Raw genomic sequence first — 19,413 nt, 5'->3', positions numbered from 1 at the left:
AAACCAGTAGATGGTGATAGCGCTGAAGTCATCCACGTATTCCTATGGAAAACTCCCGGTGGCGCATGAAGCCGGAACTATTTGAATTTGAAGCGCGCCATATTGCTGAATGGGACTGAATGGCACCCCAAAATTGCTAACCATCATGGTGTGTCTGTAAGTCTGTAAGTGTCTGTAACTAGCATAACAAGCAAAGGATCATGGTCGATGTAGTGGTTTTCATCCTGCATGAGAGTCACCGGGCGCCGTCTCGTAGCCTGCCCGCCCATGATTGGTCTGTGTCCGCACGTGGTCCTGTGTGACGACAAAATGTATGTAGCAGTCAGAATGGATCACGATTTAATTAAATATCGCGATTTGTAGCTGACTTTAAAATAATTGACAGTGGGGATCGAACTTGATCATAATAAACACATCTAAGAGCCCAAAATGTCCATCAGTTGTTTTGGGGGGGTGGCCGATCGATTTATATAGGCTTTCTATGGCAGATCAGGGGCCTCATTTATAAACTGTGCATATGTACAAAATATAGCCCAAAATGAGTGTGCGCCAGTTTTCACACAAAAGTGGGCATTTATTCAAATTTTACTTGACATGAGAATGTGTTTGGGACCACGCTGACATCATACCACTCAGGAAGGAGACGCGTTCTGTCTCCTAGAGGAGAATGTACTTTGGTGCAAATCAATCCCAGAACAACAGCAAAGGATCTTGTGAAGATGCTGGAGGAAACGGGTACAAAACTATCTACACTGCTCAAAAAAATAAAGGGAAAACTAAAATAACACATCCTAGATCTGAATGAATGAAATAATCTTATTAAATACTTTTTTCTCTACATAGTTGAATGTGCTGACAACAAAATCACACAAAAATAATCAATGGAAATCCAATTTATCAACCCATGTAGGTCTGGATTTGGAGTCACACTCAAAATTAAAGTGGAATACCACACTACAGGCTGATCCAACTTTGATGTAATGTCCTTAAAACAAGTCAAAATGAGGCTCAATAGTGTGTGTGGCATGCCTGTATGACCTCCCTACAACGCCTGGGCATGCTCCTGATGAGGTGGCTGATGGTCTCCTGAGGGATCTCCTCCCAGACCTGGACTAAAGCATCCGCCAACTCCTGGACAGTCTGTGGTGCAACGTGGCGTTGGTGGATGGAGCGAGACATGATGTCCCAGATGTGCTCAATTGGATTCAAGTCTGGGGAACGGGCGGGCCAGTCCATAGCATCAATGCCTTCCTCTTGCAGGAACTGCTGACACACTCCAGCCACATGAGGTCTAGCATTGTCTTGCATTAGGAGGAACCCAGGGCCAAACGCACCAGCATATGGTCTCACAAGGGGTCTGAGGATCTCATCTCGGTACCTAATGGCAGTCAGGCTACCTCTGGCGAGCACATGGAGGGCTGTGCGGCCCCCCAAAGAAATGCCACCCCACACCATGACTGACCCACCGCCAAACCGGTCATGCTGGAGGATGTTGCAGGCAGCAGAACGTTCTCCACGGCCTCCAGACTCTGTCACGTCTGTCACATGTGCTCAGTGTGAACCTGCTTTCATCTGTGAAGAGCACAGGGCGCCAGTGGCGAATTTGCCAATCTTGGTGTTCTCTGGCAAATGCCAAACGTCCTGCACGGAGTTGGGCTGTAAGCACAACCCCCACCTGTGGACGTTGGGCCCTCATACCACCCTCATGGAGTCTGTTTCTGACCGTTTGAGCAGACACATGCACATTTGTGGCCTGCTGGAGGTCATTTTGCAGGGCTCTGGCAGTGCTCCTCCTGCTCCTCCTTGCACAAAGGCGGAGGTAGCGGTCCTGCTGCTGGGTTGTTGCCCTCCTACGGCCTCCTCCACGTCTCCTGATGTACTGGCCTGACTCCTGGTAGCGCCTCCATGCTCTGGACGCCGCCAGCATGTCATGCAATAAAATGCAAATTAATTACTTAAAAAATCATACAATGTGATTTTCCATCTCTCACAGTTGAAGTGTACCTATGACCTCTACATGCTTTGTAAGTAGGAAAACCTGCAAAATCGTCAGTGTATCAAATACTTGTTCTCCCCACTGTAGGTTACATTGAAGTAGGCCTATGAATCAAGTTTCACATTTTAATTGTCACTTGCACAAGTACAGATGTGGCCAAAAGTTTTGAGAATGACACAAATATACATTTTCACAAAGTCTGCTGCCTCAGTTTGTATGATGGCAATTTTCATATGCTCCAGAATGTTATGAAGAGTGATCAGATGAATTGCAATTATTTGCAAAGTCCCTCTTTTCCATGCAAATTAACTTAACCCCCCAAAAACATGTACACTGCATTTCAGCCCTGCCACAAAAGGACCAGCTGACATCATGTCAGTGATTCTCTCGTTAACACAGGTGTGAGTGTTGACGAGGACAAGGCTGGAGATCACTCTGTCATGCTGATTGAGTTCGAATAACATACTGGAAGCTTCAAAAGGAGGGTGGTGCTTGGAATCATTGTTCTTCCTCTGTCAACCATGGTTACCTGCAAGGAAACACGTGCCATCATCTTTGCTTTGCACAAAAAGGGCTTCACAGGCAAGGATATTGCTGCCAGTAAGATTGCACCTAAATCAACAATTTATCAGATCATCAAGAACTTCAAGGAGAGCGGTTCAATTGTTGTGAAGAAGGCTTCAGGGTGCCCAAGAAAGTCCAGCAAGCGCCAGGATAGTCGCCTAAAGTTGATTCAGCTGCGGGATCGGGGCACCACCAGTACAGAGCTTGCTCAGGAATGGCAGCAGGCAGGTGTGAGTGCATCTGCACGCACAGTGAGGCGAAGACTTTTGGAGGATGGCCTGGTGTCAAGAAGGGCAGCAAAGAAGCCTCTTCTCTCCAGGAAAAACATCAGGGACAGACTGATATTTTGCAAAAGGTACAGGGATTGGACTGCTGAGGACTGGGGTAAAGTAATTTTCTCTGACGAATCCCCTTTCCGATTGTTGGGGGCATCCGGAAAAAAGCTTGTCCGGAGAAGACAACGTGAGCGCTACCATCAGTCCTGTGTCATGCCAACAGTAAAGCATCCTGAGACCATTCATGTGTGGGGTTGCTTCTCAGCCAAGGGAGTGGGCTCACTCACAATTTTGCCTAAGAACACAGCAATGAATAAAGAATGGTACTAACACATCCTCCGAGAGCAACTTCTCCCAACCATCCAGGAACAGTTTGGTGACAAACAATGCCTTTTCCAGCATGATGGAGCACCTTGCCATGAGGCAAAAGTGATAACTAAGTGGCTCGGGAAACAAAACATCGATATTTTGGGTCCATGGCCAGGAAACTCCCCAGACCTTAATACCATTGAGAACTTGTGGTCAATCCTCAAGAGGCGGGTGGACAAACAAAAACCCACAAATTCTGACAAACTCCAAGCTTTGATTATGCAAGAATGGGCTGCCATCAGTCAGGATGTGGCCCAGAAGTTAATTGACAGCATGCCAGGGCGGATTGCAGAGGTCTTGAAAAAGAGGGGTCAACACTGCAAATATTGACTCTTTGCATCAACTTCATGTAATTGTCAATAAAAGCCTTTGACACTTATGAAATGCTTGTAATTATACTTCAGTATTCCATAGTAACATCTGACAAAAATATCTAGACACTGAAGCAGCAAACTTTGTGGAAATTAATATTTGTGTCATTCTCAAAACCTTTGGCCACGACTCGTTCAGCTAAATGCCTTTCTTGCTTGCTCTTTCAAAACAATTCAGTAATGAAAATCAGTAGAACTATAATAAATAAATAAATAAAAAGCCAAATAGAACAAAAACACACAAGAAATAGAACTGTAAGCACTGTCATTTTTCTTTGTAACCCTACAATGTTTCAGAATGCGTGGGCAGTCCATCATAAAACATTGTTGAATTCAAATGTTCTGCTGACGGGTCCCCGACAATTTGCGATTGTTCTCTCGTTCAGAAACGGACACAGTCCTGTTCCAGATACAGCATAAATGACTGCTAAAGATGAAAACATTCTGCCAACACAGTAAATAGACCGGTAGCTTATTTGACAGTATGAGTAGGTTACAGTATTGCTGTGTCGATAGGAGTGCGACATCATTGTCTATTTCATCTCAGAGTCTATACCAAGGCAGGAAATCCAAAAACCCAATAATCTATTGATGAACTGATGAACAACAATTAGTCTTTTGCATTCTGTGGTCTAATGACAATAGTTCCAAATTATACAGCAAATAAAGGGCATTATTTTCATCATAAAAGGGGAATGAAGCGTTTTCCAGGCAAAGTTTTAATGCTCATTCAAGCATCCACAGTTTTAAGACAAGGGTGATTTATAATGGGAAACATGCGTATGTATGTATGTCATGTGCGAAGTTAATAAATATCAATATTATATCAGAAATGGGCACTGTTATAAATACGGCCCCAGGGCTTTTGGCGCCGCTAGGTTGCTACGTAGCAGCCGACCAGCAGAGCTTGTGATTTCACGCTCCAGACCAGACACTGGGGGCCTGATTCTGTACGGCTTTAGACAGAAACAGTGTTAGCATTAACCTCTTAGCTGGAAGTCGGATGAAACAAAAATCTCAATGATCCTACTGAACCATAAAGCACTAACCAATGCCACACCAGTACCTTGGTTGTACCAGGGGAGGTACCACGGGCAGGGTACTTTCACCGTGGTGTTGGGGACACCCTCCGGCCAGCAGGCGTACATGTCAAACATACGGCCGCAGAACAAGCCTGGGGGGAGAAGAGAAGATATAAGTAAGCCATAAGTAAGCAGACAGCAGACCCTGAATCCTTAATTTGTTGTCTGAATCTAAACAGGATAGAGACGTTTTAGTTTTTGGATGAAGAACACCTGGGAAAACAGTAGTAATGATGAGGATACTGCCCTGCAATGGATGCAGTCCTTTGGGTCAGATGTTAAGTCGAAGCCTGACTCATGGTACTTATTCTAATAATTGGGTAGATTCTGTGGACTCTGAAATATATATTTGCTTGAGGGAGAGGGGTGATGATGCCATTATAATTGTGAAGCCAACTGCATAATTCTACTGTCTACTCTAGACGATAACGTTTTAGATGTTATTCGATTTAAAAACCCATAATGGGGTGTGTCTGATTAGGTCAGGCGTCTGTTTTTGAGTCTTACCTGGGGGTGTCAGGTCCGTGCTCATTCTCAGCAGGCACTCGTTCCTGTATCTGTTCCATTCCTCCACCGTGTGCTTCACCGTCTTCGTTGACACAAGCTGCTGGTCATAAATCACAAGATTGAGGGTCAGGGGTCAACCCCAGTGGGTTCTTCTGGGTAAGCCCTACAAAACCTAACTGGGTTTAAAACCTGACTGGATATAAAGCACTAATGCCTTGGCTTAGTGTAGTGTTGTAACTTAAGTTCTCCATAAAAGCTGTCACATACATTCACTAAACCAGCTGCATTGATTGAGGATGCAAAAGCACATTAAACTGACACTGGTGTTAAGATCAGCTTCCCAGCACTCTGATTATGTTCTATAAAGCACACAGACCATTATTACCTGCAGTGATTCAGAACGGTGAATCATCTTCACATGACTTACATTTCATAACAGCTCCTGAGGACAATCAAACAAACTAACGACGGAAGCGTCTAATGACATGACACACTTCTATGGATGGATTGAAGGTGGAAAGTAATGTTAAGTACAATCACTACTGCCGTAATGAGCAGAAACAAAGTTAAATGTGCCTACCACAGTTCTGCACAGGACAGACAGGATGAGGATGGCAGGGGTCTTCATCACTTAGAGGAGTGCCAGGGTAGAGGGCCACTCATCATCTCAGGGCTGCTGGGTGTTTTTGACCCAGGGGGGCCAGAACCAGGCATTGCCTCAGACCTCCACCCCATAGCCCACACCCTGCAAAACAACACACACAACCAGTTAGACCTACTGTGTACAGAACAGAGCAATCACACAATATGGTTTGGGTTACAATTCTTATCACATATTAGGCTAAAACAAGCTTGTGGTCCACAATGGGAATAGGATTTGGCATTTGATTTGTGGAAAGGAAGTAAAAACGTAATGGCACGGGATCAATGATGCCGGCCCAATAATTGTGGCAGATGAGAATTTATATTTTCGTCAAGTGATGTAGCCACTTAGTTCAAATGTTAATGAGCCCAATCAACATGTAATCATTAATGAATCCATGAAGGCCAATGAAGCCATGTAGCTGACTAGAGCATGTGAGGTTTCGGCCCACTATTTCCCAACGACACTGTGACAACAAGACACCCATTTTGTTGCTACTGTAGTGTAGGCTAATTTGAGCATTGAAATCATGTCCACACCCAAGTCTCCCAAAGACATCTCAATGAAATCTAACCAGAGTGCTATCTAACAATCTGATGGGAGGGCCAATCGTTGTAATCTTGGAAACATCTACATAAAGAAGCCCAGAGCCATATACTGTATTTAGAGAGTTAGGACATTGAGGTTTCTGCATTATGATCCATTTACATGTCACTACAACATAATTATGGCAGCCATGAATATTACATGGGGAATATTTAAACAAGTAACAGATAGTCAATGAGGGGCTACTGTAGTAACTAGCAAGTTTACTAGATAGCCACAGTAGTTGCCTTGGTAACCAAACAAACCCACTAGCTAGTTTAACTAACCAAACCATCAGTCCTAGCATTCTATTAAGAAAATTGAATTCAACCATGCCAATAATGTTTTCAATTCGACTTCCTAGTAAGAATGAACTATAGCCGTTGAATTCTACCGTGCAAATACACTGTTATGGGGAAATAATGCACAATCTAGAATGCCCTTCAAGCCAATCATAAACGAGTATCCAACAATGTCATGGTATAATGCTATGTAACTGAATGTCTAGAATTAGAACAATATTAAAAATTCTAAAAGTTGGCCTAACTCTAAATATAGCTCTGAAGAAGCTGCATGCCTGTATCTAGAGACAAAGTGTTCTGTTCAATCATGTATGACCGGGTTATGGTCAATTATTAAATGTTTTTTTTTGTGGGGGGTGTTGTGCTAAACAGTGTGAAAAACTGTGTGAATTATCTTAAAAAATACAAACACGGCCTCCCGAGTGGTGCTGAGGTCTAAGGCACTGCATCACAGCACTAGCTGTGCAACTAGAGTTCCTGGTTCGAGTCCAGGCTCTGTTGCAGCCGGCCTGGAGACCCACGGGAGACCCATGAGGCGGTGGACAATTGGCCCAGCGTTGTCCGGGTTAGGGGAGGGTTTAGCCTGCAGGGATGTACTTGTCCCATCGCGCACTAGCGACTCCTGTGGCGGGCCGGGAGTAATGCACGCTGACACGGTCGCCATGTGTTTCCTCCGACACTGTGTTTCCTTCCTGCGGCTGGCTTCCGGGTTAAGCGGTCATTGTGTCAAGAAGCAGTGCGGCTTGGCTGGGTTGTGTTTCGGAGGACGCACGGCTCTCGACCTTCGCCTCTCCCGAGTACGTACAGGAGTTGCAACGATGAGACAAGACTGTAACTACCAATTGGATACCACAAAATTGTGGAGAAAAAAACAATTTGAATAAAAGAATACAAACACTGAACATAAAATATTGTTCCCCATTGTGCCTGCTATGTTACTTAAAGAGTTGGAACACATTGGTCTACACAGCAACTCCCTCAATGTACATACTGTACTGTACTAACCTCATTGTTGGGGATCACATTTTTTTTACAAAGAGTTATTCCTTTTGGGGCCATGCTTCATGCACACAGAGGATCCTTTTAAGATGGAGAATTTTTCCTGCACAAGGATTTTGGAAATTGTATGCATAACATCAGTCACATTGTCACGCCCTGACCGTAGAGATCCTTATTATTCTCTATGTTTGGTTAGGTCAGGGTGTGACTCGGGTGGGGAAGTCTATGTTTTCTGTTTCTTTGTTTTTGGGCCAGTGTGGTTCCCAATCAGAGGCAGCTGTCTATCGTTGTCTCTGATTGGGAATCATACTTAGGCAGCCTGTTTTCCCACCTGTGTTTGTGGGAGGTTATTTTCTGTTTAGTGTCTGTGCCTGACGGAACTGTTCGCTTTCATTTTGTTGCTTTTGGTTATTCTTGTTTGAGTGTTTCTTGAAATAAAGTATCATGAACACTTACCACGCTGCGCCTTGGTCCACTTCTCCTTCTAATGATGAGCGTTACACACATTGGCAAGACATATTTGTTTCTGAATTCTATTTTTCTTGTGATGTATTACATCTCTCATGATTTGAAAAACGTTCTACATCTACAAAAATAACCCCAACTGTGTACATTTATCGAACATGACATGTTTGAGTTTTAGGGCATAAAAGAGTTGAGGGGGAGTTGCACAGTATCCTGCCTTCATCTAGCTTGTTTTTCTTTTCAGGGGCCAATTCCCAGCAGGTGTCTCTATTTTTTCCCTCTGTACAAAAGAAAATCCAGTAAGTCTACAGTCAAACACTGTAGCACACACACAAGATCAAGAGTAGCTACTCAAAACACAGATTGTGATCCAAAGTACACCGTCGGTACTGCACAAACTATGCGCAGCCATTTCAAAACACCAGGAAAAGCCTCGACTTCACTTCAGAATAACGCTCTGACAAAAACTATTAAGGTTCAAAGCTGGAGATGCCACTGGATTGACTTATTCAGTAACTCTTGAACAAGCACACGAACTGTGAGGGTTTTCTTGACCCGTGAAGGTGTTGGACTAAAACCAAGAACCGACATATAACAGCCTGACAGGTCATTATTACCATGTCATCTCATCATGATAAACACATCTTCGTTTAAGTCAACATGTCAGTCAAGCTACTGAACCCTAATCCACCCCTTACACGTACTATGGCCGTGCAAAACAGAAAAGGAAGTTCCATATTATCCAACAGACAATATGTTACATTATAACATATGAGGAAATGATTGCACATCTGATGGGTGAGAGCCTGCTCATTATGTGGTGGGTCATATTTGCACAGTAATGAATCCTAATGAAAACCCAACTCGTTAGTGAGGCCTCGGGCAATTCCAGTGCACCACGGTGAATAAAACATTACTTTTTACGAGAGTTTACGTTCTGCCAGAATATTAAGGATTGAATTCTCATTATTGGAATTCGTCTCACAAAACATCCAGGGGATCTTACTGTTAAAGCTGCTGGGGTTTTAGGTAAACAATTACAGACTTATCTGAAAAAGAGGTATTTTCTGTAGGGTCTCAGTGGAATGTACAGCTACAGTATGCACATAGACTGTATCTATACAAAGAGCTCTCTTGGCATGAGATGGGAGTGATGATGATGATAACCTGCCTCAATGCCAGTCATACCTGGCAGGAAACCACTCAAACTCGAACCTATCTGACGCCAGAATGTAGACGGGTAAGAGGCAGCATCATGAGACAACCTGGGCTGCCATAACAGGTTTGGACAACGTTTGTGAGACGTGAGGAATAGGGAGAAAGGCAACATATCACGGATGACTTATGTCAAGGAAGAAATTACTTTTCAAAACCAAGCTACAGTACAGACACTCTTCATCAAGGTACCACATGTGATTTTCAAAAAGTGATAGAATCTACAGTATTTTATATAATTAATGGCATGTTAATCATGCCTCCTTTCATGAGGGGTGATAAGGTAGCAATGTTTTGACATGTGTGTAGGTTAAGTAGGTTTAATCCATCCCTGCACTGTGTCGGCAGTGATATGCTTGGCCCAGTGAAGGAACACATACACACTTCAATCCACCAGATGAAATGATGTGAGAAATGTCCTCCGTCTATGCTTCCTTCAAAACATTGGCCCAGGTTTTAACTGACGATACGCTTTGAAGGAGATAACAGATTCTATTCATGTGTCTTTGGCAAACCTCCGTCACCCTGTAATGATAAAAGGCTTCGACTACACCGCATTTTAAGCCCAAATGACTATGACTATGAAAAACAGAATATCGCTTCGGCACTTCGTCTGGAGTCAAATAGACAAAAATATAAGCAGATGAAGATGTTGAAGAAAGACATAAAATGGGACTGTCAAGAAGTGGTGTAATATTCACCAATGACAGCCTGGAGAGTTGGCTGATATAGTGTCTATAGTGCACAGATCTAGACGGTTATTTAGTTATTGTATTTCAGGTCTACTTACCATGTCAATGACTTCATGTATCAATGCCAACCTGGTGATATATGGTAGAGTCACAGTCTTTTGAGAATGAAAACAAGAGAGAACTGCAAGTAGTTCACCAACCAAACACAAGGTTTAAGGATATCTAGACAGTTGTGTTATCTAAACTGCGCCACCGTTTTTCAGGTTGTGTTTTTCCTATTTCCCAAGCTTCTACAATACAGTTAATCTTGTGTCCATGGAAGCTGGCATCTCTCACCAATCACAAACAGTAATAGGAAGCACATGAGCCAGGGGTTCTGGTTGTGTGTAACTTGCAGTAGAGGGACTGTCTCTGACCAGTGCTGTCACAGGTTTTCTGTCATCAAGTGCAGACATGCTTTTAAAACAGGGTGGATGATGTGTGACCCTCTCCACCCTGGTCAAACGGGAAACTGTTTCGGCAGAGGGTGTAAAAGGATCAGAGCTAGGCTACTGGATCTCCTTAACACCAGGGCTATTTCAGGTCAGTCCAGTGGCCCTCGGTGACCCCTCCAACTCATCATCTGTGACTAAGGTAATAACACTAAGGCCTGGAAGTGCGGCAGCTTCAAACAGGGGAAAGATTAGACCTGGGGATTTGAGTTTGTGTGCATAATTAGGGCAATGGACGGGTGCGACCTGACCCGACCAGTTTTCGACAGACAGAGGCCGTCTATCTACGGCAAGCTGGGGCAAGCCAGCATAACCCACTGCTCACTTTATAGTGCTGTAGACCAGTGGCAATTTTAGCATGTAAATCTTGGCGGGGCAAACTCATTTTTTTTTAGATGCATGCCATCAAAGCCACTACACAACACAACACTAAACAATACATTATTGTTTAGACTATAACTGTGACAAATGGTGCCAACAAACTGTTAGGGCCTACATAATGCTGTCCTAACAGCAGACCTTTCTTTTCAGCACCATGGAGTGAATCCTTACCACTGCTCCACCTGGCGATGAGCAGAGCCTTGTCTGGCAACAAAACAGTTCATTCAGCCTCATTTACTGCCTTTAAAAAAAAACATGGCTGACTTGCTTAACAAATGTGGTTTCTACTGACTGTTGAGCTGTTCAAGCTATGGCATAAGGGAACAATGAGTGGATACGAGGCAATCCGTAATTGCGATTAAGACATTAATGAGCGAGCTAAGACGGATGTAGTCAAACTATTTGTTCAGTACTTTTGAAATGTACAGCGACAGAATTCAGAACATGGGCCATTCTTACAATATTCTCCCTGTACACCAAGTCAGAACCATAGGATAAATAAAGAGGGCATATAAGCAGACAATGAAAGCTCTGACAATAATCAGTGATGACATTTCTCTAAAACAGGCTATAGGCTACATGTGCACCACCAAGTCAGAACAGTAGGCTAAGTTATGAGGGGGAAAAGGACCAAATTATTAGGGTGAGGCACATGGGCTACTAACCCCTTACTACACAACATACACTTAGTATTACTTTCTCAGCTACAGTATACATATCTCCCTGGCATATTACATAATGTATGCAGCAGCATCCAGTACATTTTTGGACTCACCTTGTTCTGCTGTGCTCACTTGAATAGGAAGGTGGCGCGGCATTATTTTAGGGGGCAAATTGTCATCAAAATTTGTCATCAAAGTCTGGCATTCACTGGATTTATGGTGCTTTCAAGACAACTGGGAACTTGTAAAAAAACAAGGTCGAATTATGACGTCAGTGATCTTCAGGTCGGAGCGCTAGAAAGAGGCCAGAGTTCCCGACTTGGAATTCCGAGTTGGATGACCGTTCAAAACATATGTTCCCAGTCGGAGCTCGTTTTTTTCAGAGTTCCCAGTTGTCTTTAACTCACTGAAGTCTGTGATTTCCCAGTTACGAGTATCCAGTTGCTTTGAACGCGGCAGAAGTCATGCTGGATTGACAGCATGGCCAATGTATTCAACCTTTTTTGGCAAATGGTGTTGCATGTGAATGTTTATCCTTTTATGCTTGGAAAAGAGACCCTTAAACCCAGACTTGGAACACACCCTGTCCACCGAATAGCAGGCTAGTGATTGCTTTACAACATTTGCAGTTAGCCACTGATTCCATCCAAACCACTCATTGTTGAATTCACGATTTCCAACTTGTTGTGTAATGTTTATGTCCAATGGCCGATGAGCACCGATACGTTTTACCTATAATTTCTCTTCATATGACAAGGGTTGAAAAGTATTTGCCAGTAGATTGTCGACTTGATTCATGATCATGACTTATTTTCTATCTTGCAAGTTAAGATTTTGAAAGTACGATGTTGACATGATCAGTCCAATCAAAGCTACGGTAGATATAACATGATTTGACATAGTTTTTTCTGTGGCCAATGACCTTGAGCCTTCTTGGATGGGCACTTCTAATGTAAATCTATGGCAGCACCAAGGGGGTGAACCTTTTAGCTCTCCCTGTAGATTTTGCGGCGACGTAGTGTCCCCATGAGTGACAGAACCCTGAGCAACTAGAAAACATTACCAACCCCTACGCACTGTATTTTCCGCTGGCTGCCCCTCCACCACAGAAAGCACTGAGCTAGGCTGAAACACCTGCATTATGGAGCTGCCTTACTCAATAAAGCAAAAAAGAGACCATGTTTGTATGCGGCTTTATTAACTCTATGATTTTTTTCTTTTACATTGTTTGCAAACTGATATGTGACATATATTAATAACAAAATAACATGCAAAACAGCCACACAAAAAAATAAAATAATATATATATATATATATATATATATACTGTGAGGACAGACACTGGGAGACGAGAAGCATGTACAGGGAGTGAACATTTAATAAACAACGGACATGAAACAGAACATGGACACCGTCTGGACAGGGGAAACAAAACGACATTAATGCTGACACAGGGATGAAACTGAGGAATAGACAGATATAGGGGAGGCAATCAAAAACGTGACGGAGTCCGGGTGAGTCCAATGAAGCGTTGATGTGCGAAACGATGGTGACAGGTGTGCGTAATGAGCGCCAGGGAGGGGGAGCGGGAGCAGGCGTGACATATACAAGTACCAGTCAAAAGTTTGGACACACCTACTCATTCAAGGGTTTTTCTTTATTTTTACTATTTTCTACATTGTAGAATAATAGTGAAGATGTCACAACTTTGAAATAACACATATGGAATCATATAGTAACCAAAAAAGTGTTAAAGAAATCAAAATATATTTTAGATTCTTAAAAGTAGCAACCCTTTGCCTTGATGACAGTTTTGAACACTCTTGGCATTCTCTCATACAGCTTCGTGAGGTGGTCACCTGGAATGCATTTTAATTAACATGTGTGCCTTGTTAAAAACGTTAATTGGTGGAATTTCTTTCCTTCTTAATGTGTTTGAGCCGATCAGTTGTGTTGTGACAAGGTAGAGGTGGTATATAGAAGATAGCCCCTAGGTCAGTCAATGCGGAAAATTTCAATAACTTTCTTCAAGTGCAGTCGCAAAAATCATCCAACGTTATGATGAAACTGGCTCTTATGAGGACCGACACAGGAAAGGAAGACCCAGAGTTACCTCTGCTGCAGAAGATAAGTTCATTAGAGTTACCAGCCTCAGAAATTGCAGTCCAAATAAATGCTTTCAAGAGTTCAAATAACAGACACATCTCAACATCAACTGTTCAGAGAAGACTGCGTGAATCAGACCTTCATGGTCGAATTGCTGCAAAGAAATCACTATTAAAGGACACCAATAAGAAGAAGAGACTTGCTAGGGCCAAGAAACACAAGCAATGGACATTAGACCAGTGGAAATCTGTCCTTTGGTCTGATGAGTCCAAATTTGAGATTTTTGGTTCTAACCAGTGTGTCTTTGTGAGACGCAGAGTAGGTGAACAGATGATCTCCGTATGTGTGGTTCCCACCATGAAGCATGGAGGAGGAGATGTGGGGGTGCTTTACTGGTGACGCTATCTGTGATTTATTTAGAATTCAAGACACACTTAACCAGCATGGCTACCACAGCATTCTGCAGCAATACGCCATCCAATCTAGTTTGTGCTTAGTGGGACTTTAATTAGTTTTTCAACAGGACAATGATCCAAAACACACCTCCAAGGTGTGTAAGGGCTATTTGACCAAGGAGAGTGATGGAGTGCTGCATCAGATGACCTGGCCTCCACAATCACACAACCACATCCGAAATGAGATGGTTTGGGATGAGTTGGACCGCAGAGTTGAAGGAAAAGCAGCAAACAAGTGCTTAGCATATGTGGGAACTCCTTCAAGACGTTTGGAAAAGCATTCCTCGAGAAGCTGGTTGAGAGAATGCCAAGAGTTTGCAACGCTATCATCAAGGCAAAGGGTGGCTACTTTGAAGAATCTAAAATAGAAAATATAATTTGATTTGTTTAACACTTTTTTGGTTACTACATGATTACATATGTGTTATTTCATAGTTGTGATGTCTTCACTATTATTCTACAATGTAGAAAATAGTAAAAATAAAGAAAAACCCTTGAATGAGTAGGTGTCCAAACTTTTGACTGGTACTGTATATATATTTTTAGCTAAACAGGTGGGGCACAAAAACCTGCCCCGAATGACGGGGTCGCCACTGCTGTAGACACGGTCAGCGGGGGAAAAAATAAACGTTCTCCATGCTTTAGCACTTTGACACGCAGGCAGCATATTTCAAAAATGAAATGTGTGGTGCATGGATGGCGTAAGCTACAGAGATAAGAATAATTAATGCCTTTTAAAATTCAGACATTCAAACTCAGAAGCTGGGGTCAGATTCAGTACTATAGCTTACAAGGGAAGAGGAGAGGAATTGTTGTTGAATTCCTGCTGTTGTAGTATCTCTGAGGCAGATCAGAGCTCTGATGAGCAGAGGAAAGTTACAGGAAGCTGTGGACCCTTTGGCCCTTCTCCTTGTGTGACATCCATCTTCAATCATGTTGTTGTGTAGAGGAGGGGAGGGAGGGATGGGGGGGATCCACATAGTAACCACTGTGATTTTTACTTCAGAGAGAAAGCTGTAATTTCCACATGTTATCGCACACATACCGGTATACTATATCCCATAGTACACAGAAATGGGCAAAGACATGCATGCAGATATGCACAGGCACGCAAGCCAGCATACACACGCAAGCACACACCCACACAGGCACAGAATAATGATAAAACACAGTGTCTGACGTCTCATAAAAAAAGTTTGGGGACACTTTTGAGGCATTATGCTATTACTGGTATTTCCAGCATTGTCCACTAGTGTTGCTGCTAGTAGGAAATCCTAGGAAATGTTCTGTAATGGTTAAGGTGTAGGCTTGACAGTTACTGGACATCGGTTTGAGTACCGGTCGGGGCTACCCCCCTGAATTCGCTCCAATGTACTTCCATGGTTGGTTTCATTGACTCTCCTCTTTAACTCTGGGCGGCAGGTAGCCTTGTGGGTAGAGCATTGGACTAGCAACCGAAAGGTTGCAAGATTGAATCCCTGAGCTGACAAGGTAGAAATCTGTCGTTCTGTCCCTGAACAAGGTAGTTAACCCACACGTCTCCACAAGAAGTTCATCAGGGCTGATAACATTCCAAGAGAATGTATACAAAGATGGCTAAAGATGCAACTCTCCTTACATCTCATGTACGTCCTGTGCACACCCAAACAGTAGGCTGCTAAGCACCCACGCACATACTGTAGACACACACACGTGGCTATGTGGGCACCCATACAAAAGCACACACACGCATGGGTATGGATCACAGGAGGTTAGTGGCACCTTAATAGGGGAGGACGGGCTCGTGGTAACTGCTGGAAATGAATGAGTGGAATCAAATACATTAAACACATGCTTACCATGTGTTTGATGCCATTCCATTTGCTCCGTTCCAGACATTATTATGAGCCGTCCTGCCCTCAGCAGCCTCCACTGGGGATAAGTCAGAACTTCCTCCAGTTGAACAGTAGCAAGACTGAGGCTATGCTTATTGGGACACCCAAGCAGGTCACCAGTGCTGGAAACATCTGCCCTACCATCAGCGGCCAGGCCATCCACTTGTCCTCTGTCATCTTCAGCTGAGGAGTCAAGTTTGATCCTTCTCTGTCCTTCGATGCCGACATAAAACAAAATGTAAAACATGTTTTTTTGCCCTGGTCATACCATCACTCTCCCAGCCAGATGCAGAGAAACTCATCCACAAATTCATCTTCTCTCGGATTGACTACGGCAATACGCTGTTTGGGGGCCTCCAAGCCAAATCACTCCAGAGGACTCAACTAATCCAGAAGAGTGCTGCCAATGTCCTGACCAGGACCAAAAAGTCAGACCTAGGGCACAAAATTTCATCAGACAGTGATTGTCAAGCAAATAACTGTGGGTCTCACGGTAATTGAGGGTTAATTAACAAACACATTTAGCATCTCCTGGCCTACAAGCCACTGATGCAGACCTTTGGAACATCTATATTTAAAAAAAAGTCCAATAAATCCATGTAATATAACCTACACCTCCACAATAAACCATGATTTATTCTTGACAGGTTTAAATAGTCTATTTCAGAAGAATGGAATAGCATACCCTGATCTGGCTATGCCATATGGCTGTGGACTACACTAGTTAATTTAGCAGACAAGATTTGCTTAGAATTCCTTGGCATTATTTTATTTGATAGTTCGAAGAATACAAATGAACAAAGCTTAATAAAATAGAAAGGATATTTTCTCCAAACGATTTGAGGGAAGTTGAGTATTCTTTGTTGAGTGATTAACAAAGAAATAGGTACTCCTATATGCTTAATTTAGAGTTATTAATGTAACTTTAGTTGTTCTACAAACGTTGGATTATATGTTTTGATTTTTAATACTTTGTAACGCTGCATGATGCGACTCTAATGATGACTTGAAAAAAGGCTCTTGAAAGGCATGATCTCTGCTTTGTTTCTTGCGCAGGCTGTACACACTTCATCAGTCTCTCATTCACAATTTGACAATCCCTTGATAATCCCTCGAATTTCACAGCGGCATCCCCTTTGTGTGGCCGTAATGCACCGTAAAACAATCCATGCCTTTTGCGGCCAGTGGCCGTTGTGCCCTTGGCCCAGAGAGCTGCGTTGTGCCCTTCTCCCTGAGTGCTGCACGGTCCGAAGCACCTGTCACTCAAATGGCTCTCCATCACGTGATCAGTTCTTTCTCACAGGCTACAAGTAAAGACAGACACACTGAAGACGCAACTGCGCATTTCTTTAACAAATTCCAAGGTGCATATTGAAGATATTGGAAGAACTGTCCACATTTACTTTTCGTCAGCCAACAAGATGAGTAGGCCTAACGAACAGGAAAAGCACTATCCTATGTCAATCTACTATCCCCATAGTATAAAAGTTGACCTATTCTATTCTGTGTGAGAAATAAATATTCCAAACATAGTCTGGGAGAGTCGTGGGATGCGACAGTTCCCAAATTAATACAAACACTACCATAAAAAAAAGGTTTTACGCAATGTGGCTGACACAACAGATCAACACGTTTAGCTTTCAATGTTGATAAAGTATTAAGCTATCTCTTCACATTATAAGCGCAGCAATGTGCACATGGCAGTAGGCTATAAGCGCGAATGTTCCATTAGCAGGAAAACATCATCATCAAAAGTGACCACAAATGTGATTATGCATGTAATGCTTTTATTATAAAGGTTGTAGCGGTATTGTTAGAGGGGGTAAAAATACCTGTGCCAGGCAGGTTTTAACCCTGCCGAAAGGAAAACAGTAGGATAGAGAGAGTACCACTACCAGACCCACACACATCAGCAGAAGAGACTGCCTAGAGTGTAGCCTGTTTACCAGATATATTTTCTCTCCACTGGCTAAGACACACCATATAAAACAAACATCACAGCACAGGGGTAACCCAACCAATAATAACTCATTCAATAAGAATGGCAGAGCAATTTAACGGCAACTTCATAGAAACAAATTTACAAGAAAGAACACAGTCATCAACATTAAAGGATTTGCAATAATCTGTATTACATCCCAGTGGAGGAGTGCAGAGGGTATGAATGGGGTGTGTGTGGGTGTTCATAGACAAAACAAAGGCCTTAAATTGTCCAAAATCTTATTGGCCACATGTCAATAGTATCACCCCACATCAATACAGTTCAAATAGCAATACACCATAAACTTGCAAGCAACCTCCCTTTTAACTACAATGTAAACCCAAATACTTCTGGCAATAATAGTCCAGCGACACTGAACATCAAAGCGAAGCGCATTGAAAAAATAGAAAGTCTGCTGCAGTGTAAAGCACTGGAACGATAGAGGGAAGATAGAGAGAGAGTGTGGTCTTAGCTGTTGACTTCAGGCTTGTAGTTGCACTGTCTGTCCGTCTGATGGTTTGTTTGTATGTCAAAGCTTCGCAACAACGTTGCTACTTATCCATGCGATCAATAACTGGTGCGTTCCCAAAAGATAACAACCCCGATCTAGAGAGGTAATACCGATGATCGAGTTAAACACTTTACAAACTCAGCACGCTGAAAATAGAGAAGACTTCTGCAGCATTGCGCACCCCAATCAAACTGCCGCGCCAACCGAGAGTTACCTCCCAGAGAGCCGGAAGAGCCATCTTTATTTCCTCCTTTCTGACTGCTGATGCGCTCATAAAGTGGCAGCGCACGGTGAAGGCTCCATGCAGGAATTCGCCACAAGGTGCATTATTCTTTTGGAACTTGTACCCCTTTTTCGTGATATCCAATTGGTAGTTACAGCCTTGGCCCATCGCTGAAGCTCCCCTACGGACTCAGGAGAGGCGAAGGTCGAGAGCCATGCATCCCCCGAAAAAAACACGGCCGCACTGCTCGCTTAACCCGGAAGCCAGCTGCACCAATGTGTGGAGGAAACACTGTCCAGCTGGTGCCTGGAGTCAGCTTGCAGGCGCCCGGCCCGCCACAAGGAGTCACTAGAGTGCCATGGGACAAGGAAATTCCAGCCAGCCAACCCCTCCCCTAACCTGGACGACGCTGGGCCAATTGTGCACCGCCTCATGGGTCTCCCGGTTTCGGCCGGCTGTGACACAGCCTGGGATCAAACCCGGGCCTGTAGTGATGCCTCAAGCACCGCAATGCAGTGCCTTAGACTGCTGCGCCACTCGGGAGGCTAAAGGTGCATTTTTATGGTGAAAATGATCTTTCCCAAACTTGAAACACACGCGCGGCCAGTTAGGCTCTACACCCCTTGTAAAGCAGATTAATGTGCTTAATTTTAAGAAGTTATTT

General features: G+C 43.4%; 1 protein-coding gene across 2 annotated transcripts in view; it reads right to left on the bottom strand.

The window, feature by feature from the left end:
- LOC106612691 (glucagon receptor) overlaps nt 1-19,413 on the bottom strand; it is a 37,012-nt gene that overhangs the window by 9,345 nt on the left and 8,254 nt on the right. For both annotated transcript variants that reach the window (XM_014214104.3, XM_082956177.1), the window contains exons 2-4: nt 5,745-5,909; nt 5,165-5,261; nt 4,642-4,749 (exon numbers count right to left, since the gene is read on the bottom strand). In XM_014214104.3, coding sequence (XP_014069579.2) covers nt 4,642-4,749; nt 5,165-5,261; nt 5,745-5,792 — 253 coding nt within the window. In that variant the 5' untranslated portion in view covers nt 5,793-5,909. The remainder of the gene's footprint in view (nt 1-4,641; nt 4,750-5,164; nt 5,262-5,744; nt 5,910-19,413) is intronic.

This window comes from Salmo salar, chromosome 09 (genome assembly GCF_965601325.2).
Source record: "Salmo salar chromosome 09, fSalSal1, whole genome shotgun sequence".
NCBI lineage: Eukaryota > Metazoa > Chordata > Actinopteri > Salmoniformes > Salmonidae > Salmo > Salmo salar.
The sequence above is the reverse complement of the archived record's forward strand: the minus strand, read 5'-3'. Positions and strand labels throughout refer to the sequence as shown.